The sequence below is a fragment of the Ascaphus truei genome, chromosome 11 (genome assembly GCF_040206685.1).
Source record: "Ascaphus truei isolate aAscTru1 chromosome 11, aAscTru1.hap1, whole genome shotgun sequence".
Classification (NCBI taxonomy): Eukaryota; Metazoa; Chordata; class Amphibia; order Anura; family Ascaphidae; genus Ascaphus; species Ascaphus truei.
In genome coordinates this window covers 18,569,863-18,593,652 of record NC_134493.1, presented here as the reverse complement: position 1 = coordinate 18,593,652, position 23,790 = coordinate 18,569,863, and the positions used below count along the sequence as shown (strand labels likewise).

Below are 23,790 nucleotides of genomic sequence, written 5' to 3'. Positions count from 1 at the left end.
CCGTTGCTGTTCTCAGGGGGAATGCCTCAGGATATCTTGTTGCATAGTCAACTATTACAAGAATAAACCTATGTCCTTTCGCAGAAAGTTCTAGAGGTCCTACCAAGTCTACCCCAATCCTCTCAAAGGGAACTGACACCAAGGGTAGAGGAACCAAAGGGGCTGGTTTTTGTCCCTTCGGACTAGTTAGCTGGCACTCCGGACATGCCGCACATAACTTAGCAATATCACTATGCATCCCGGGCCAATAGAATCGGGACGAAATACGGTCCAATGTTTTATCCCTGCCAAGGTGACCACCCCAAGGGACAGTATGGGCTAGAGTGAACACAGATTTAACAAACGCCTTTGGGAACCAATATCTGTCTGGTGACCTCCCCTGTTTGCGTCTGCCTATTCACCCTATACAGGATATCATTTGATAATTCAAAATGGGGGAATACTATCGCATTGAATATCTGCTCATCAATTTTGACCACTTTATCATACTGTCTAGCAAGGACTGGGTTTTCCCTTTGTCTCTGGTGAAAATCAGGGAGGTATAGGTCTGGTAAATCTCCAGGGCCCATATCCCCCTCCCTACAGCAGCGGCAGCTCTTATTCGAGCAAAAGCCGCTGGCTGTATGCGGCTGGGAAGCGGGTAGCCGCGGCGCGTGGCGGCGCACTGTGACGTCACAGTCACACGCGCGCCCGGCTTCCCCGTCTTCCCCGGCTTCCGCAGGCTTCCCCGACACCCCTGGAGATGAAATTAAGGTAAGCGGGGTTGCGGGGAAGCAGAGGGGCAGAGCAGAAGCCGGGCTCGGGGTCCGGAAGGAGAGTAAATTGCGCGCGAGGTGGAGGGGGTGTGCATGTGGGAAACGCGGCGGCGCGCGGTTATTACTGGCGGCAGCTGGGGTAGATCCCGGCATGCCGCCGGCATTTAGTGCGATAAAGTATGTCGCTACTGTATGGCTATCCCTAGCCATCACTTGTGACTTCTGGCTACTAGAATGGTCACCTTGAGACCCAGATTTCTGCAACCAGTCCTGTTTGTCAGAGCGTCTTTGCTTCCGAGTCTTTTGAACCCGGTGTCTACTGGGAAAAAGGTCTGCCGAGAAGAGGAACAGTTTACCAGGGTTCTCCTGAGCCATAGAATAAGGCTCCTCGGAAGAGACTGGAGCCATTAGGTCTGAAAAGGCCAGTCCCGGCCAAACACAACGGGGGCAGGGAGCCAAGGAGCGACTCCTACTTCGAGGTAGGCCTCCTGACCTTTTACCTGTAGCTGGATTTTGGCTGTCGGATACCGTTTTACATCGCTGTGTATGCATTCTATACTCCATGGGGAGTCAAAAGAACACACGTTAGGCGGTAACAGTTCGTGGAAGACCAGAGTTTTCCCAGAGCCCGAATCTACAAGGGCCTGGACGGTTTTACCCCCAACCTGGGCTGGAAGTAGCCAGGGCTTGTAATTTTCTCCAGTGAAGGCCGAGGCGACGGTCCTGCTGAAGGAACAATCCATCTGTGGACTGTCCACATGCCGGTGACCTTGTTCTCCGCAGGCAGAACATGGAGAGGGTTCCCTCGCAGGAGGGTGCCGTGGATAGCGCTCCACTGGACCAGATACTGGAGACCAGGCATCTGGTGTGTCCTGTGGGTGACGTCCTCGGAAGTTCCTCTCATTTGGCGACAAACTGACATCAGGAAGGGGATGAGGGTCTCGGAGGTGCCCGGCATTTTGACTTCTTCCTTGTTGGAAGGACTACTCCTTTCGTGGCACTTGGCGGTTGCGTATGGAGGGGTGACTGACTGACTGGGGGGGGGGGGTGACGTACTGACTGGGGGGGAGACTGACTGACTGGGGGGGTAACTGACTGGGGGGGTGATTGACTGACAGGGGGGTGACTGACTGACTGGGGAGGGGACTGGGGGAGGTGACTGACTGACTGTGGGGCTGACTGACTGGGGGGGTGACTGGGTGGGGAGGGGGTGACTGATTGGGGGGTACCTCTGGTGTCCTACGCACACTCCCCACCCAGTCACTCCCCCAGTCAGTCAGTCACCCCCCCGTCAGTCAGTCACCCCCCCGTCAGTCAGTCACCCCCCGTCAGTCAGTCACCCCCCGTCAGTCAGTCACCCCCCATCAGTCAGTCACACCCCCCAGTCAGTCACCCCCTCCAGTCAGTCAGTCACCACCCCCCCCAGTCAGTCACCCCCCCAAGTCAGTCAGTCATCCACTTCCCACCCAGTCAGTCACCCCCACCCAGTCAGTCACCCCCCCCAGTCAGTCAGTCACCCCCCCAGTCAGTCAGTCACCCCCCAGTCAGTCAGTCACCCCCCCCAGTCAGTCACCCCCCCCCCCAGTCAGTCACCCCCGCCCAGTCAGTCACCCCCCCAGTCTGTCAGTCACCCCCCCAGCAAGTCAGTCACCCCCCAGCAAGTCAGTCACCCCCCCCCAGCAAGTCAGTCACCCCCCCCAGCAAGTCAGTCACCCCCCCAGCAAGTCAGTCAACCCCTCCTGCCAGTCAGTCACCCTGCCCAGTCAGTTAGTCACCCCGCCCAGTCAGTCAGTCACCCCGCCCAGTCAGTCAGTCACCCCCCCAGTCAGTCAGTCACCCCCCCAGTCAGTCAGTCACCCCCCCAGTCAGTCAGTCACCCCCCTTCCCTGTTCCTCCCCCCTTTTTCTTTCTCTGTACCTACTTCAAGGTTTTATATCATATATGTGATCCAAGACTTAAATCATAATAAACTGTCATCAAAGAGTTTACCAATGAATGCAAGAATTCTGATTCATTGTGATTTATATTGTTACAAAACTCTGACCTAATGTGGTTTACATTGTTACAACATTTCTGAACCCATAAAGGGTACTATTGACTCTGAAAGTATCTCATGACCTTTGGCCCTATTAACTCATTCCATGCAGTTTGGTATATGATTATAATACAATATGGATTTAATGCATTATCAAGGCATATCGTGTGCATATATATACATGTATTTTTTGTTTTTAACTATGACCTCATCATTAATACACCAGTCTGATTTCACAGTGCATGCATTCCAATATGATATGTATATATTGTTGATGACAATGATTTGGTCAGTTTTTATTGTGTTTTTTACTGACATTAGTGTTGTAAATGTGTGATGACATACACCTGTTACCTGCCTATTAGGCAACACATTCAGGTGCGGTGAATTACACAGACTATAACTGGGTGTCTTTTACGCAAGCAGATCACTCTTTGACAAAGGCATTGTAGGCTGAAACGCATCAGAGGATCTGCTTGCACCTTTGTGCCATTAAAGTTTTTTTCACTGCCACTCATCAGCCTTCAGTTATTTCCTGTGACTGTGCGGCGCTTTACCCCCTTCGGGAGGATCCATGCTATGCTGTTCAGTCTCGCCAGCACGTCAACCTGCTTATGATGTCCCGTCTTCCTCGTGAGTGAATCCGGAAGTCTGCTGCTGCCGCCGGTCAGCTGACCACCCACCGCGATCCAGCGGATGAGAGGACACGGGCAATCCACGATGCAGAGGTGCCCCCTCCACTCCATAATTTCTAACGCCAAGACAAGGTCGGATTGCAGGAGAAACAACACCTCCCAAAAGAAGAGGTAGGCACGGTGTCTACAACCCCAGGATCAACAAGTGAGTCTTTTTATCTCAACGTTATAGTGCTTGAAGCAAGCCAGTTGCTGGAAAAGACATTACACATTTTTTACCTACTCAATGTGGGGTTGATTATACCTGAACTCCGGTAGCACATCATAACACATCACATCACTAAGAAGGATTTCACTATTTCTGAGCGCCTGTTGGGTTTTTCTTTGATTTACCCGTTATACACCCCCCAGTCAGTCATTCACCCCCTTTTGCCAGTCACCCCCCCCCAGCCAGTCGGTCACCCCCCAACCAGTCAGTCACCCCCCCAACCAGTCAGTCACCCCCCCAACCAGTCCGTCACCCCCCCAGCCAGTCAGTCACCCCCCCCCACCAGTCAGTCACCCCCCCCCCAGCCAGTCAGTCACCCCCCAGCCAGTCAGTCACCCCCCAGTCAGTCAGTCACCCCCCCAGACTCTCTCTGTTTCCCCTTCTCTCTCGTTCTCCCCGTCTCTCTCTCTGTCTCCCCTCCCTCCTCTCTCTGTCTCTCTGTCTCCCCTCCCTCCTCTCTCTGTCTCCCCTCCCTTTCTCTCTGTTTCTCTGTCTCCCCTCCCTCCTCTCTGTATCTGGACATCTTATTTACCCTGTATATCTTAACTGACCTACACCGAAATAACCTACACTGCTTTCTTCCAGATCTGACTCTCAAGCTTCAGACGGGAGGCATCGGAATCCCCCCTAACCCAGAAGACAGGTAGAGAACACCTCCCCTCCAACATATAACATTGCGGGAATGAGGGTACCTGGACATAGATGGACTGCGGATCAGTTAAGATCCCAGCTGGGATTGCTGGTTTAGATATTGTGAAGCGGAGTCATCCAGACGCTGGATAAAGGGTGCAGGAAACTAGTCATTCACATCTGGCTTTTTTTTGTAAATCCGACATTTAAACACACACATACACACGTAACCAGGACTAATTGTAGTATAATGTAATACAATAAATAAACTTATGTCAAAAACGAATGTTGTTCTTACTAAGAATTTATTCAATTTATTTTTTTATTTTTTTTAAAGCGGGCCTGGGGGCGAGACTAGGGGCGGGACTGGGGTCGGGACTAGGGCAGGGTTGGGGGCGGGACTAGGGCGGGGTTTGGGGCGGGGTTGGGGCGGGACTAGGGCGGGGTTGGTGGCGGGACTGGGCCGGGTTGGGGGCGGGACTAGGGCGGGGTTGGGGGCGGGACTAGGGCGGGGTTGTGGGCGGGAATAGGTGGCGAGTAGATTTTGTTGTTCGGCAAGTAGATTTTTGGGTGATTTGTCGACCACTGTGTATATATATATGTGTGTGCGTGTGTGTGTGTGTGTGTGTGTGTGTGTGTGTGTGTGTGTGTGTGTGTGTGTGTGTGTGTGTGTGTGTGTGTGTGTGTGTGTGTACAGGTGCACCGATGAGTATTCTAAAACTTGCCTTGGAAAATCTGGGGCAATCACCAACAAGACCCAGGTACATGCTGGGTACATGCTGCAACATTTCAGTTACATTTCTGCAGACAGGTTAATGGCCCATCGGATTCAAACTGAATGGGACTGCCAGGGACCCCTGCTGTGTTAATCCGATGGGCCATTAGTCTTTCTGCAGAAATGTCACTGAAATGTTGCAGCATGTACCTGGGTCTTGTTGGTGATAGCCCCAGATTTTCCAAGGCAAGTTTTAGAATACTCGTCGGCGCACCTGTACAGTATATATGTGTATATATGTATTCGCAGTCCAGGGGGAGCATAAAGGGAAACAAGACAAAACACAACAATCTAAGTGCAGACAATTAAATAATGTAAATAAACTCTGTAGAATTCTTGGCTCCTATGTGCAGCCTACTCACAGGATTTTAGTGAAAAACGGGCAACAAGAGACAGCTTGGATAGCAGGAAAAACTTCAGGCTTTGGAGTGATGTTATTCTCCAATCGCAGCGAGATGAGGATGTATGTAAAAAAGAAATATATCCATAGTGCAGACCAATAGTAAAACGTAATTTTATAATGGTAACAAAAATGCACACTTACAATAAAAACGTTAAAATACGCATGAATCACCAAATGTGATATAGGAGAGTCGATTTGTCCTGGCTCACCCCCCGCCTCCGTTCAGCGATCGATCAGATGGTAGGACGCCTCTGCGGTCAGCTCTCTGCTTCCCGGTGACTCTCTGGGGCGTCGCTTCACTTTCGGTTTCGGCTTTTGGATTGATAGTCACTAGCACCTCGTCTCTCCTCCTCTGGGTGGCTTCCACTCAACGCATTTTGCCAATCGGATGCGTGGCTTCGTCAGGACTATATATACACATGCACATTCGCACTATTCCCTGATAACATTCTTTATATACAGTATAAAATATATGAAATAGTTATAGTGGTTTTTATATACTGTAGCTAGATATTTATACACATTCACTGTTTTGTCAAACACACTCCCCCTAATATCTACTACTTTCTAGGCCGCCTTTGCATTTCAAAATAGAAAATCCTTTTATTTCTCTGCTGTTAATTTTCACACCAGGCCTCCTGTTTCTACCTTATCTTATTTCCCACCTGCTGTCTACATTCATTGTAACCAGATGTCCCTCTTACAGTACAGTACATACACTGTATATCATATTGTGTGTCTGTATTTCTGCCACACCCAATGAAGAACCCTGAGAGGTTCGAAAGCTTGTACTATATCAACTACCTGTTGGTCCAATAGAAGGTATCATACCACCCACTCTCTCTCCCTCCTTTGTTACTACATACCTTTTACATATCATCTGATACACATACCAAGAGGAAACATCCCATTATATATCAGAATATTGCAGTTCCCATATGATTACATAAGAATGTCGGCATGGTATTTGCAATGTTTCCAAACATACACTTATATCACATGAAGAAGGGACAATGATGCCCACTACATGAGCATGGTTCACAGAGATTTGACATCAACACACGCACCAATAAGGCTCTTCAACCTCATTTACATTTCTGGGTTTTCATTACGTTTGGGAAGGTATCTAGGTAACTAGGTCTGGAAGACGTTAATGTCCGTTATGCACAAGTCGTTTTTCCAGACCAATATACTACTGCACCTTCTTAGAAATTCCAGCTGTAACATTTCGGAGGCGCTTGTTTATAAAACTTTGCTACAAAATTATCTTTAAATGTTTCCCAATGATATTCCACTCCTGAAAAAAAGCGAAAAACAAACGGAGTATTGTGTCTGTATCTTTGACTACATATGAATAATATTAATATAACCTAGTATAATATGTTCTATATTGAATTATGTAATATGCAGTACTGTACTCATAATTCATACACAAAACTTTTAATGACCGTGCATTCAAAATGTAGTTTCCAGAGTCTGCTGGATTCTTCTTCAGTGATACATATGATATAAATATGAGCCATAAATAATTTTATGGGAGTAAGAATGAGGTAACAACAGAATACAGATGTAGTGTATTTAGTCAAATAATATAATTCTTCAAATGATTATTATTACAAGGCAGACTGGTGGATAGCAGCCGCTAACCCTGTGTTTCCTTGTGGAATATATTTAAAGAATAACATGCTTCATTTACAGTATATTATTGAGAAAACTACTGTGAAGAAGCAAGCTATTATCGGAATACTTATTTTCTCACAGCAGGAATCACACTCACTGTTCACACATCAGATTAATATCATACAAACACATACTCTTAGAAAGTAACTCAGTACAGGCCAATGGTCATCTTTAACAATGGGATGGTGAGGGGGTAACCAGGCTCACCAATAAAGATCAAGCCCTCTTGGTTGCCCCCGAGTCACGTGGTGGGGTCCTAGAGTGTCAGCTCTTGGACCTGGCAGTCGTGTATGTACCGCTAAGCATTGTATGAAAATATGCAACAATAAAGACTTTTTGTGTTTTTGATTTTCCAGGAGTGCCAGCAAGCAGGAATTGCTAGGCTATGAGTTTCAAGGTGGGTTTGACTGAGAACGTCTTTACAGATTGTGGCTATGTAGCGGGTTCCCGAGTTACTGGGAAAGATGTACCCGGGAATCAAGTAAGATTCTCGGATACATTGAAGCACAATGCTCCAGCAAAACTCCTACCCTGAAAACGTTCTTGCAGCTCACCACCACGAGTCCCTGCTTCAGCACAGACCAGAAAGGTAAAAAGGGGCATTGGGATGTGTGTATCCCGGGTATAGTCAGGGATCCCTGGTTTAGGGGGAGTCCCCAATGCTATATGCCCAAACCCACGGACCCAATATAGGGGTTCGGGGTATCGAGCGTCATTTGATGCTGCGTTGCCATGGAGACACATCTGCATCCCGGCAAGTTTTAGGGTGGTCATAATGCTTAAGACAGAGCTCTCATTGTAAGCGCATCGTATTTTTCTTTTTTGTTTGTTTTAATAAATTGTATATCTGCTTTATGGTCTGTTTTTCTCTTATTTCTATGAGTGGAGGTTCTGAGGTCTAATATTACACTGTATCTGTGACCCCCATCCCATACCTGCAAGACTGAGGTTTCCGTCACTACTTAGAGGCTTAACCTCCTCATCGCCTTATTCTAATGCATAGCATTGGTACAGGAGGTGGGTGAAGGTGGTAGTTGCTCCAGGGTGGTGTTTAGGGCTTGCGGCAGTGTAGTGCGAGGGGTTAACACCTTCATTACCTTAGTGGATGTAACCGCTAAGGTAATGAAGGGGATAACTTCTACTGCCAGCCTTCCGCAAGGCCTAAAAACCCATCCTGGGGCAACTACAAGCTTCAACTACCCCCCTGTACCAACAACTATGCAGTTTCTGCTATTTAACCCTTTCATTACCTTAGCGGTTAGCCGCTAAGGTAATGAAACTGGCTGCAATTTTTTTTACTGCACAGGATTGATACTTAAGGCCGGCGGTCAACCGCAGAGACCCACGGCAACCTACGGATCTCCAAGGGTATCTGAGGTGTCCCCTCCAGCCTCCGGCATCAATCCTGTGCAGTAAAAATAAAAGAAAAGGCTCTTATGCATCTTGCAATATCTTTAGCACCAGCCTTTAGCTGACGACAAATGTTAACGTTTGATATGCTTATCACTGCTTAGTGAATAGCAGTTACTGGCAAAAAAGGTGAACTTTTTAGTGAATAGCACAGCAGGCAGTATCGCACTATGGGGGTCATGCACTAAGCTCCGATAAGTCACTTTTAGAGCGCAAAGTGCTCTTAGAACGTGATTTTGAGCTCAACCCGATGCACTAAGCAATGCAAACAGGCACTTTGCTCTCTAAAACTGACTTTTTTGTGGAATTTTTTCTAAGTCCAACTTTGCTCGTTCGTAACCCTGTTTGCGTTAAATTCTGCCCTTAAGCGGGATGCACTAAGCAACGCAACCTTAGCGTACGTGAAAGTTGCGTTGATCAGAACATGTCAGGTCAGAGTAGACGCAAAAAAAGCTGGACTTAGAAAAAATTATTGCTTTTCATTTTTGCATGCGCAAAACCCATACAACAGGCCGGTGGGTGTCCCCGGCTGACCCCGCGGGGGTCCCCGAGGGAGCCCGGGGGTCATGCGGGTGTCCCCGGCTGACCCCGCGGGGGTCCCGGGGTGGGGGTCCCCGGCTCACCAAGCGGGGGTCCCCGCGGGAGTCCGGGGGTCCCCGTGGGAGTCCGGGGGTCCCCGCGGGAGTCCCGGGTTACCCACGGGCCTGCGGTACCAATGTTGCGCCTACACAAATAATAAAAAATATTTATAACTAAATACACCCCCCTAACACATACTATACAGTAATGGGCAAAATTACTATTATCCACATATGGATAATAATGCATTTGCCCATTTTAAATACATATAACTTTCACTAAGTACAGTAAAAACATATTACACTTACCTTTTACAGGCACCCACGATGAAGGCCGTCTTCATCCTCATCTTCATCCTGCCCATGCCCCTCCGGTGCTGCAAAACATGCACAACAATCACAATAGCCAATGTAATATCCCCTAACCCCTTAATCACAGTCATTAAGGGGTTAACCCACCCTCACCCACCACTCGGGAGGCCTACATTCCCTCCCCCACTAACCCCCCCACCCCGTGAGGCCTAACCACCCTCACCCACTACCCAGCCGGGAGGCCTACCCACATACCCTTGGGGCCAATACCCCCTCCCCCACCCCCAGTACCCACAATAAAAACAATACACTGCCCCACAATAAACATCATTCTATTTGTATTACCGGGGCCTGTAACTCGGGAAGCAGGGGGTCTCTGAGGCAGAAATCAATGCGGTTCAGCTCAGGGGACCCTCTGCTCCCGCACACTATTATTAAAAATACATTAAAGCAGCTTCATTACCATAGCGGATAGCCGCTACGGTAATGAATTATTATTTATTGGTATGTGTTTTTTAATACTAGTGTAGATGTGCAGGGGGTCTCCTGAGCTGAACCGCATTGTTTTCAGCCTCGGGGACCCCCTACTTCAGGAGTTACAGGCCCCTTTAAGTGGTGCCGGTATCCCCTGCAGAATTTAAATGTCCCGGTCACATGACGCGGGAGCTTTAAAGTGCAGGGGATACCGGCACCCCATAACGGGGCCTATATCTCCTGAAGTAGGGGGTCCTCGGACCTGAAACCAATGCGGTTCAGGTCCTGAGACCCCCTGCTCATGTACACTATTATTAAAATGTATTTATTTCGTGTACAATTGCCTTTAACAGTCTTGCATGGAGATGGCAAATCTCCATGCAAATGTTACATGCGGCTTTTTTTTCTATCAGCTATCGTACGTAAAAGTTAAGAACGCCAGCAGGGGGAAAAAAAGCAACTCGTACGCTGTGGCTGTTCTGAGCTATCTTCAGCAGGTACATTAAAAAATGGGCTCAAGGCCTTAGTGCATCGTGTCCCCGCCTTCACTTTTTAACAAACCTGCTTTTTTGCAAAATCAGATCGCAAAGCCATTGAGCTTGTATTGTATTGTATTGTATGTCTTTATTTATATAGCGCCATTAATGTACATAGCGCTTCACAGCAGTAATACATGTGGTAATCCAATAAATAACAGATAATATAAATAACAGATCATGGGAATAAGTGCTTTAGACATTAAGGAAGAGGAGTCCCTGCTCCGAGGAGCTTACAGTCTAATTGGTAGGTAGGGAGAACGAACAGAGACAGTAGGAGGGAGTTCTGGTAAGTGCATCTGCAGGGGGCCAAGCTTTATGTGCCATGTGTTCAGAATAGCCACAGTCCTATTCATATGCTTAGTGCATAGCCCCCTAAAAGTGCATTTATAAACCAATTAACACTGTTTAGTGAATAGGTCCCATAAAGTAACAATTCATTGGGAGAATAGTGGCTAGTGTTGTCTAAAATAGATCATCACAAATGTAGAAAAAATGGCTCAATAAACATCTCCCATATTAAGGTAATTAGAATAAATCACATAACTCAGGATGGTATCAGAGAGGGAACACATATTCCAGAGTGCCCATTGTCCATCAATGTGATCCGTGGAGGTCCTTCGGTGTGCAGGAATCAATGGTAGAAAATGGTGGAACTGCGGAGACCCACCAGTATTTAGCAAGAAGAAAAATAATCTTTATGAGGGGTCTCCCATAAAAAAAAGTATATTTATTAAATCACAAGTGACCACAAAAGAGGTTAAAAAAAGCAGCAACATGTTTCACGCACAATGCAATCAAGAATCAATTTCAATAGTTGTGACGCCAGGGGAAACCACAACCTCTATATTAACTAACAGTTGGTTAACTGAGGAAGAAGTTCATAAGCGGCTTGATAAAATTAAAGTATATACGGCACCTGGCCCCAATGGCATACATCCAAGAGTTGTTAAGGAGATAAGCTCAGTAATAGCCAAACCATTACATTTAATATTCAAGGACTCAATTTCCACAGGCTAAGTACCACAAGATTGGCGTAAAGCAGATGTGGTGTCTATATTTAAAAGGGGAGCTAGATCACAACTAGGGAATTACTGACCTGTAAGCTTGATTTCAATAGTGGGTAAACTACTTGAAAAAAAATTATTAGTAATAGTCAGCATGGATTTATGAACTAAACTTATAAGTTTCTTTGAGGAGGTAAATAGGAATTTAGACCAGGTTAATGTAGTTGATGTGGTCTACTTACTGTAGATTATGCAAACATGCTTACATATCTCACGCCTTGCCGATAAAGCGTCAGCCAGGCAGGAACCATGCAAGAGTGTTTTTTATCCTGTTCTCATAATGTGCCAAAACATTTCTTACCGCTGTCATTTCCAGCCTTTGGTTATTTTCATACTGGCTGGGCACCGCCATCTCGTCTTTGCAACTATACCTCGTCTTCGCAGCAGGAGCACGCCAACAGAAGTTCACATCCTAAGGGATCCAGTGAGTACCTCAACAGTCTCTTTCTTAACGGGACTGTGTTATGATTGTCTTTGCATATGCCATACATTGCATTTTGAGCAATAGAGACTGAGATTAAATCAAGTTTTATCCTTTGTCGTAGACTTCAGCCTTCTCTTCACATCTGATATCTATAGATATTGTCACTTATTCAAGGCACTTCAATCAAAAGTATTTACCTTTCTTTGTGGGACCCATGATGTATCAATTTATGTGAACGTATTTACTATTCAATTAATAACTTCAGCAACACTTGCTAATATTTCCATGAACATTTGCACACAAAGTTTTTTTTTGTGTAATGTTTGTTTTGGGTCTTCCCAAAATGTTTGACTTAGATTGTGCAAAGACTTTTGATATGGTTCGGTTAGTGTACAAAATATAGGAAATTAGATTCAGTAAAAATATTTGCTCCCTGGATTGAAAACTTGTTGAAGAATTGACAAAAGAGAGTTGAAATAAATGGAACTTTTTCATGTTCAGCTAAAGTTGTGAGTGGAGTGCCTCAGGGATCGGTACTGGGACCCCTGCTTTTAAACTTGTTTATTAATGACCCTGAGGTTGGCATAGAGAGCAAAGTCTCCATATTTGTTGATGACACTAAATTGTGAAAGGTAGTAGAATCAGAGCAGGATGTAATTTCTCTTCAGAAGGACTTGAGTAGACTGAAAACTTGTGCAGCTAAATGACAGATGATGTTTAATACAGATAAATGTAAGGTTATGCATTTGGGAAACAAGAATAATTAAGCAATTTACAAATTAAATGGGGATAAATGAGGAGAATCCTTGATTGGGAAGGATTTAGGAGTGCTTGTAGACAGCAGGCTTAGCAATAGTGCCCAAAGTCATGCAGTAGCTGCAAAGGCAAACAAGATCTTATCTTGCATTAAACGGGCAATGGATGGAAGTAAACATACTGTAATTATGCTCCTTTATAAAGCATTACTAAGTCCACACCTTGAATATGGAGTACAATTTTGATCATCACTCCTTAGAAAATACAGTATGGAACTAGAGAAAGGGCAGAGAAGAGCCACCAAATTAATACAGGGGATGGACAATCTAACTTATGAGGAGAGGCTAGCTAAATTAGATTTGTTTACACTAGAAAAGATGCGCCTAAGAGGTGATATGATAACTATTTACAAATACATTTGGGTTCAATACAAGTAGCTTTCAAATTAACTATTCTGCTCAACGTCAGTACAAACGACACAGGGTCATCCCTTAAAGGTTGGAGGAAAAGAGATTTCACCAGCAACAAAGGAAATGGTTCTTTATAGTAAGGGCAGTTACAATGTGGAATTAATTACTCATGAAGACTGTGATGGCAGATACAATAGATATCTTCAAAAAAAAGGTTGACATCTTTACAGAAAGGAAAAGAATACAGGGATATAAAGTACCAAATAAGTGAACATAGAAATGATGTTGATCCAGGGAGTAATCTGATATTTGGAGTCAGGAAGGAATGTATTTCTCCCCTTATGAGATATGATTAGATGATATTTCACTGGGGTTTTCGGTTTGCCTTCCTCTGGTCAATATACTGTAAGTACAGATATAGTATAAAGTATCTGTCATATAGATTTAGCATGATTTGAACTTGATGGACGTATGTCTATTTTCAACCTCATCTACTATGTACTGGTAACTATGTAACTATGTAATTTTAGATGAACTTGAGAAGCAGTATAAATACATTATTGAAGAATTCAAAACCGTGAAAGACACAATCAGTGGACTTTTACAGAATCAGAGGAATGTGGGCTGGACTAATCAGTGAAATAAACTGATAATCAAAATATAACATTTTTTAATTAAATAATTTTTTTGTCATTGTTTTATCCTTGTTTTCATCCTTTTTCGCAGATTCGTCATTGCCCATATAGGAAACTTTGTTCGTGTAGGAAACACATTCAGAGATAATGGATAATTAAGGTAATGTCTACGTTCCATTCAATTGGCAATACCTGTATTACGCATGCGTACAAATTCAATGAAATGCATGTGCACAAATTCAATGAAATGCATGTGCACAAATTCAATGAAATGCAATGTTTCATACATTCATAATTTGAAGCAAAGCAAAACATAATGTATTTATTAAATGTAAAATGTAAGGGAGGGAGAAAGGAAGGGAGAAGTGCTTTAAACATTGCACCACAAATTCAGCACCCAGCATTGCATGAATCCCATCCCCCCACATCTGCCCCCCCCCCCCCGCCTAGCATCAAGACGTGGCTCTAGCTTTTAGCATTCTACAATTCTTTATTGTAAATGTTTAATTCTTGTTTTCATCCTTTTTTTTTGCAAATTCGGCCTGGTTTATGTAGGAAACACATCAAGCAATAATGGATAATCATGGTAACATATGTGTTCCATTCAATTGGCAATACCTGTACCAGACATGCACACAAATTCAATAAAACGTGTATGCGTTCCATTCAGTTCACATACCTGTAGCATGCCCATGTGCACAAATTCAATTAAATGCATAGGAGTTCCATACACTTTACTTAGAGTACACACACCACCGACTCAGCAGCACAGTGTAATTAATGTATCTATTTCTTCTTGATTATTTTACAGGTGAAACTGTATAAGAGACAGCCAGAAGAAGATGTCGCTTAAAGAAGATTGTATTATTGTAAGATTGTATTATTGTAAGATGATTGTACTATTTCCTAAAGTGTTTGTCATTTATGTCACAGCTCTAATAAAAAGTTCATACTTTGAAAATACTTTTTAGTCATCTGAAGTTTTTGTTTGCCTTGAAACAGTGTATGGGAATAAGGGATGGGTTACATAGCACCTGACCCACCTTAAGACACACTTGCTTAAAGAAGCATATGAGTAGCACCTTGGCTAATAATATATACATGATACATAAAGCTTGCAGACACACTTACCAGAACACCCTTCTACTGTCTCTGTACGTTCTTCCTATCTACCAATTAGATTGTAAGCTCTTCGGAACAGGGACGCCTCTTCCTAAAATTACTTTTATGTCTGAAGCACTTATTCCCATGATCTGTTATTTGTATTATTTGTTATTTATATGATTGTCACACATGTATTAGTCCTGGAAAGCGCTATGTACATTGATGGCGCTATATAAATAAAGACATACATACATAGCATTTAGATTCAAGAGACACTAGCACACTAGCCCTACCTATAGTTGTGAGAGTTATAGTTGTTATAGAGTTATAGCTGCAGAGCAGTACGGTAGCTGGCCGCAGCACAGTTGTGGTCGCGGGGCCACAACATGCAAAAAAATGCCGGGATTTGCACTTCTTTTTGCACGGCACCAACAGCAATAAGTCTGCTACATCTGTACAGTATGTCACCTCCAGATTGTCAACATACTAACATTACATTCTAACATATTGATTAATGGTTGAGTGGTCAATTTATTGCAGAAGGGGGCATTATGATTACAATGTTTTAGTAATAACAACATACACAATGTGCTTCTTTGCAGGCATGCACGGGACATTAGTGATATTGCTTCCTCTTAGTTTGATCCTGATGATATTTGGAGGAATGACCGGGTTTGTTAGCATTCTAGCAAGAGCCTACCTGCTGCTCCTTTTGACAGGGATGCTATTCCTATTTGGAGGTACTGTATACTTACACTCCTGGTTGAAGAGCTAGTCTTTAAAATTGTTCTGGTGTTTTGCATGCCTTTTCTCTATTTAACATCAATCTTCTAACTCCTGCCCTTTTACTTTTTCCTCTTAGAAAATGACCACCATTAGTAGTCCATCTTTTTCATTTTTCCACATTCTTTCTGCTAGCCAATTCTTTCATTTCCTGTACTGTAGCCTCTACTTTTCTTGTTCACATATTCAATTTATTATATTGTCCGTATTTTATTTCCACTTCATCTTTACAGTGCACTAGGTTCATACTATGTCTAAAACACCTGTACATTATTATTAAATGTATAGTGTGTTGATGCATTAATAAACATGAATAGTTTATATGGTTATGCATTTAAGAACCATGTAAGTAGATTTCCCATATTTGAATCTGCCTTGGCTGGAAATCATGTTTTTGCTTGAATTCACTAACCTCTGAAATGGGTTATCGCAGGACCATCCTGCCAAAATGCGTCAGTGGCAACAATAATGTGTGTGTGTGTGTGTATATATATATGAGTGACAGAGAGCCAGGTTCCCTTGGTATTTCCCCCTTGCTACCTAGAGGTCCGGAAGAGCGCAGGGAAGCGGCGACTGACAGCGGAGGTGTGCTGAGGCTGCTGGAGTGGCAGGCGAACCCGGCACAGTAGCGGGATCTGCACACAGTGCAGGGAGCTGCTGGAGCTCCCTGCACTGGGAGGTTCGCACTACAGGCGGCAGCCAACTTGTTAAAGGCGCAGGCGCATGGAAGTCTTGCGCATGTGTGGTGGTCAGGGCAGTGCGGCAGCCATTACCATAGGCTCGTCGAGGGGAACTACATATCCCATCAACCTCTAGGGCTGCTACACATGGGCCACGTGAACCAATAGGGCTGGAGAGGAAGGAGCAAGTGAAAAAGGATACATTTGGCGTGCTCAGGGGGACCACGCCAGTCGGAGCCAGGACGGAGAAGGAGAAGGTAGGGTCTAAGTGTCAGTAGCACTCATACTAGCACAGAGTTCCCCCTTAGGTCCCAGATAGGCCCCACTCAAGTGAGCTTATGGTTTCTTCAGGGAAGACCCTAGGTAGGGACCCTTCCCCATTTACTGATTAGTGTCAGAGATACAGAGGAAGATGCCGCGCGGTGATTGTGGTCTGTGGTCTGGGACAGGACCACCGATGTACAGAGACTCTTTAAGGTGGGACCCTCCTACCGGAGACCACCCAACCATCCCTCTTCAATGGGGAATGGCCGACTACTGCGCCAGTCTCCAGTACCCCCAACAGGGTAGACATACCCCTGCCCTGGGTAACTTTCACCCCAAGTGCTGGGCAAGGAACCCTCAGCTGGACTGGGAGTCCCCGACAGTCCCCGCCCCTTGTTCAAGGGCTGAAAATCATGGTCGCTTATCAAGTGGCGGCTCCTCACTGGGAGTGACCCTACCGCAACTAGTGGAGGCCCTAACTATGTCTTCACAGTCGCAGAATTACAGAAAGCTCAAGGCCTTCTCTGGGATAGTGCCCACACCTTTAGGAGAAGAAGGGTTCGAGACCTGGAGGGAGCACGCTCTCCACGTGATAGATGAGTGGTCTTGCTCAGAGGCCGTCAAGAGACAGAGGCTGGCCGAATGCCTCCAACTACTAGTACGGATGCACCGAGATACAGAGGGAGACGTTACCGCTCACAAATTAGTGGAACTCTTAACCCAATCTTATACCAGCGAAGACGATGAGGATGAGCTCCTGGCTCAGTTCAAGGCTCTCCGCCAAAATGAGGGAGAAGAATTATCCGCATTTGTCCGCAGACTCCAACTATCCCTGTGAAATACTGCTCTCTAAGAAAATGATTTCGGCCACCGTTGTGGACCAGTACCGGTTCAAACAACTGCTGAAGGGATCACTACCTTCCCACCCAGTAGCCCTTCTGATGCGAGGCGCTCCTGCCACCGCCGTACCCCATAGCTACATGGATTTGATGCGGCACATCAGAAAGCACAAAGTCCAGCTGCCCTATCATGCCTCTAAAAATGCCAAAGAGCCCCTCAAGGGTGAAGCCAAGGGAGCGTCAGCTCCGAAGGTCAAGGAGACCTACTGCACTGAGGAGGATCCTCCTCCCAAGTCGCATACAGCTAAGTCCATGATGTCTGGGAGAACATCCCGTACCAACAGGGCCCGCGTGGACCCAAGTGGCCTCATCTGCTACTTTTGCAAGGTTCAGAATGCAGAAACAACCTCCACGCCCTCTGCGAGTGCACCAGAGGCAAAACCCTATGAAACCTCATCATCAGACGCTTACCATTGCGTAGGATCGGCTGCCATCATCCTAGTCCTTGTGGACGGCATATACGCATCGGCTTTGCTGGACACTGGGTGTCCATTGTGTACCAGCTGTTCTATGATCAACATCTTAAACATCTGCCCTGGCAGTCGGCTGACAAGATGAAGCTGTGGGGCCTCAGCAATAAAGATTAGCCCATTGATGGCGTTTTGCAGGTTCTGCTGAAAATACCCCAGCTGAACACACAATGGATGTGGAGGCGCTAGTATGCCCTGATCCTCGGAATGCCAAAGTTCCCCGATCATATTGGGGACCAACACCGATGTGGTGCGGGCGGTGATCAGAGCCTACTTGCAAGATGCAGGAGAACTACCCCTTTCTGCCCTACAGATCCACCCAGTACTACGAGACGAGTGCTGCAAGATATTGGCCCAAGATGAATATGGGGACCTGTTCAATCACTCCAAGGGATTGTCCGAGATTCCACCAGGGGGAGTGAAGGTCATGTATGCAGCCTGCTGCTATCTGGGCCTAGACGAGGCCGATCATCTCTTCTTGCTGGAGAGTATGCTAGAAGAGGACACCAACCAAGGTTACAGGCTTGTGCCAGAGATATGAGAATGGAAGTCCTCGATACTGACAGGGAAGATCCAGGTGCTTATACAAAACATCTCTATGTAGAGGATCGCGGCTAGGCTCTGAGGATGTTAGGATCGCGGCTAGGCTCCGCCCCCTGCCAGCCAACCAAAACATCCACAGAGGAGCGCTCCCCGCACAGCGCCATGGCGCCTGCACTCACTGGCGCCACGCTCACCCCACGCCGCGCTCCACCTGCGTGTGCATGCCGCACGACAGCCGGAACCAGGAAGGCTATCAGCTGCCTCTCAACTGCTGCTAATCTCCTCCCCCTATCGGCTCACAGCCTTTGTCTGACCTCACTCTGTCTTCAGCCTCCTGATTGGTTCTCACTCCCTTTATTTACCTTCCTGATTCCTGTGCACATTGCTGGGCATAAACTTAGGTTTATGTGCTGTCCTCGCTGCTGTGTTGTTTTGCCTGTTTCTAGTGCCTTTCCTGACCTGTGTTGTAATCCCTGCTCGTACCTGGACCTGTCTCTTCTATGCCCCTGAACTTTGGCTTGCTATTGGATTCCCGCTCTCTCCTCTCCTTGACCACGGCTTATGGATATCGACTACTCTTCTCTCTCCAACCCTGGACCACGGCAAGTACCACGACATACCCGAACTCTCCTAACCTGACCCAGCTATACGACTCTGACTATGCATTCCTGACCTGGTCCCGTGGTTGCAGTAAGGCGGTTATATACATCCCCACCTCAGCCCCGCTGTCTAGTCCAGTTTGTGGTGAGCACACGTGACACTATGCTCAGTCAAACTGAGGGTGGGTCGACAATTACATGAATATGAGGGTATGTTCAAACAAGTGGAGGGATCTCTCATGCATAAAGACCAGCAAATAAACCAGCTTAAACATGACCTAGACGTCCTGTCTGTCAGGGTTAAGCTCCTCTCGACCTCCACTACCACTCCCCCAGCACCTACTCCTCCCCACCTCTGCCCCTGACATCTGAACCACGGTTACCTACCCCTAATCCAATGAAATCCAGTGAAATTTTGCTGGACAGCGAGTGAAACATTGTGTGTGCCCTGTTTATATTCTCAGCATTATGCAGATCTAGTGTTTTTAGTGAACGGTGCAAGCAAATCTAGCAATGTGAAAGTCATAAATTAGTATATGAAACACAATTGCACTGCACAATGATTTAATGGCAGCGCATTACTTACAAACTCTAATTTAGATGCAGCTGGTTTTTTACAACTCGAAAAGGGCATCTTTTGCATACAGTATTTTGTACCATAAGGCAAACGTTTTGCACATCTCTATCATTAGGAAAACCCAAATGGTAACCAGTAACTAACAATATGTACTTTACACATACAATATCTTTGTCATGGAGACCATCAAAATGCAATGCCAATTTGTCTAAAGTTGTCTAATTCAGTACAATTTTATAAACAATAAGACCTATAGACTTTCATTAAACACAGTGTACGCATATGGTAGTTGGATTTTTAACGTAGCATACTGGCTTTCTACTTCGTAATGCACATCAAAATATCACTTGTGAACACAATCCCATGTCTCAGACAGGTCTGCAACCCGGCTTTTCACTATTATCTCTTAGCATACAGTGCTTCCACTGCAGCAAGGGATTCTGGGAAATGATGTGCAAATGCGCACACAGTGTAACCTTTTACTGCATCTTCATTGTAACTAACAGGGACCCCTACTATATGCCTGCTTCATTACACAGCTTTCAACGCAGCCTGGGTCAAAGAGATGCATTTCAAGTAAACCTACCACAGGCAGCTGTTTAAACCTTTTGGGTCTCCTCAGTGTGAGGCTGGTTATACTGGCTTTGCAATGTGACGTTGGAATAGGTTTCAACTATTACTTCATTATGGATATTTGTACTTATCTGGCCAATTTACACATTACAAAAAAAGAAGCATATGGAAAATTACTTACACGGCGTTGTGTAAATGCTGTCACATCAAGGTATCTTTAAGTTTTTTCCTTTTCTTCTTTTTTCTCTTCCTCTGCTGGAAAGGTTTTCCTTCTTCCCTCTCTTCAGGTCTGGTTTTCTTCTTGCGTTTGCCGACAGCTTACAGTGGTGATGTTCCCCTCAGAACAAAAATGAACATAAAAACAGATATGTGAGGGAAAAGGTAGATCACAAACTATGATAAACAAGGCAACTAAAGTTGCAATCACTCACACGGGCAAGTGTGAGTGCAGTCCTGGGGGTGTGTGTCTTATCTTGCTTCTAGGATTTCAGCGTTCAAATGACATAGGGGTGGTATATAAATAATTCAAATGTGTATACAGGATAATACTCACACGGCCTCGTGTGAGCAAGCACACATAAAAATGTCCTTTTGTTCTATCTGGGTTTCCAATATTAACTCCCAGAAGTGGGAAGTGTAGATAGAACGAAAGGACAAGTAAGTGTAAGTGTTTTTATATACTTTCACCACATCTATTCTCATTCTCTAGAGGCCAAACTTCCATAGTAGGGTTCCTCACCCTGTGCTCCCCCTTCTTTTCTGTATGACTGCATTGTTTTTGTAAAGTATTTGTTTTTAGTGCTACCTTTCATTTCCTTTGGGTTATTTTCTATCCACTTTCATGCAACATAATATCTATGAAACAATCAATATACAATTGCATGCCCAGTCTAACTCAATGTTGTTGTTTTTCTACAGCGTTGGTAACTCTGACAGGAATCAGTATCTACATTGCATACTCTGCTGCAGCATTTAAAGATGCACTCTGCCTCTTAGGGAAGAAAATTCTTGACGATATTGACATACGGTTTGGCTGGTCTTTGGCTCTGGCATGGATATCCTTTATAACCGAAGTCCTCACTGGAATTGGCTTTCTGATGGCTGCTAGAGTTATTGGCCTGAAACGAACTCGAGATCAGATGATATAAATGATGTAAAGAACCACATGAATGGCTATAACTCCGCACGTCGGCGCAATAAACAAAAAAAAGATATTGATAAATAATACCCATCATGCCGAATGGTGTGCTATGATATATGTTGACTTTCATGGAGAGACTCAAGATTGCTGCTGAAACACCCAGGATGATCGTTTACGTACTTCAGCAAAACCATTACATTTACTAAGTTTGTTTGTTAATTAATTAAATAGCAATGTAACATTTGTGAGTTTCACAGTATGCTATCTCTACGGAGCAGCTACTGTTTGTACTCAGAGGAGAGGAGACAAATATGTTTCTATGTATTAGGTAGATTTCTAACTGCAAAACAAATCTACATAAGTGTGCTGTTATTGGCAGTGGTTAATAATTAGAATATTTGTCGATATGTAACTCTACTGTATGTAGCATAAATGATATCAATAATTATTTTTCTTCTGCTATGTGCAATGCTGAAATTATATTTCCTTCAAAAGTTGTATTCTTTGTACACACTAACTTGTACAGATTCTCACATTGACGTGTATGGTTATTCAGCATTAGAGATGGGATCCTTTAGCATTGTATACAGTATACTGTATATACCGCCTCAAACCTCCCTCCAAATAAATTAGGGAGACATGCCTGTGCTGAAAAAGGAGCACAGCTGAGGTATCCTGGGAGATTTTGCTTATAAATATGGAAAGTATATTTAAATGAGTCCCATCCCAAACTTCCTACAAGCTCTCCTCTATCTCTCTCTCTCTGCTTTTTTAGTACCCAATCCACAGATAGATTTTGGTGGGGGGTATGGATTTGGTCAAAACTATCTGCAGAATTCCGGACAATGGTTCGCCCCATTCAGTATAATTTTCAATAAGTCAATAAAGGAGTTACAGTATCTTGATGGGTACAAATGATCAACATACTGTATAAACACATTGAAAAGCACTCAATTTGTTTATGTAAAAATGGTCAAACTCCACACTACTGTACCTAGCTTTGGGAACAATATATACAGTAAGTATAAAACCCCCAAATTGTTGTCTAATATGACTATACAATAGTCAAATGTTGAAGAAAAAAAAAAGTGTACAGAACTGTCTCCCAAAATTAACGGCAAGTATTAATTGGAAAAATATATTTTCAAAAGTGAATGAAAAAAAGGTGTGTAAAATGTTGAAAAAGTTAAAATAAATTAAAAAAATTAATTATATAGATATGGAGTAAGTCCCATGTTCCTGACTGATGGCATTTTAGGACAATCTTACACCTTTATTACATGGGCTGCAAGGGAAAAGGGGGAGCACAGGTTTGAGAAATGATGGGGAAAATGGATACAATGTGATTAAGTCAAATATTCCTGAGCTAATAGGAGCGAGGATAATGATGTGTGAAATATAATAAACACTTACACGGCCTTGTGTAAATGCTGTCACATCAAGGTCTCTTTACTCTCCTTTTTCTTCTTTATTTCTTCCGTATCCTCTTTTTGTAGAAGTTCTTCTTCTTTCGTCCAAATAGTCGCCTCTTCAGTCTCCCAACGAGTCTCAATTATAGTATCGCCCTCGGAGCAAATGGATAAAGGTTTAAAAGATTGAGGGACAATTCTGATAAAATATGACAAGACCTATTCCAATAGTTAAAGGTAATAAATGCAGAAAATACTGCAAACACTCACACGGACAAGTGTGAGTGTGTTCCTGGGGGAGGTATCTTTATCCTCCTCACATAAGAAAGTTCTCAAATAAAAAACTTTGATATTCTAAATAGTGGAAACAAATAGTTAGAGGAGGGGAAAGGGATATAACAAAGATATAACAGAGATACTCACACGACCACGTGTGAGCTCAAACTGCAGTTGGTATCTTTATACTCCTCCTTAAGAATCCAGTACTGACTTCCAGGAGAATGACTGTTCGTGTTGTTGTTGTGACAAAGATTACTCTAAAATAGCGTATGCCAACTTAATCTTTAATAAAATAAAACAAACAAAAAACGGTCTAAAAAGCGCTTAGTCTAGGCGACATAAGAGCCAAAATAAAGTAAAATAGCCAGTCTTTGGGAAAATAACGCAGGGCGCAAGGCGCGCAGCTAACTCTGCCCGCGTCCGGGCGTTGTGCTGAGCTCCTACTTCCTGCTCCCGACGGTGGCCGAACAAGTTCAAAATGCTTTGGGGTCTTGAGCTACGCGTTTCGCCCTTTCTTGGGCTTCCTCAGGCTCCTGAAAGTAAGTCGGCCTTGGCAGAGGGTTAGAACCAATGATCATCTAAAACAATCAAATGGAAAATCCTTTTAGTTGATTTTTCTTCAAGGGCCTGCGGCTCTCCTACCGGAGACATCCTTTTGATTGGCCCCAAAAAGACTACAAGGAGAT

The 23,790-nt window shown here is 44.5% G+C and overlaps 1 protein-coding gene across 1 annotated transcript in view; it reads left to right on the top strand.

Annotated features, from left to right (window-relative positions):
• Positions 1-22,799, top strand: part of TMEM114 (transmembrane protein 114) — a 67,985-nt gene extending 45,186 nt beyond the window's left edge. The window contains exons 3-4 of the mRNA XM_075565162.1: positions 15,490-15,627; positions 21,194-22,799. Coding sequence (XP_075421277.1) covers positions 15,490-15,627; positions 21,194-21,423 — 368 coding nt within the window. The 3' untranslated portion in view covers positions 21,424-22,799. The remainder of the gene's footprint in view (positions 1-15,489; positions 15,628-21,193) is intronic.
• The last annotated feature ends 991 nt before the right edge of the window (positions 22,800-23,790 follow it).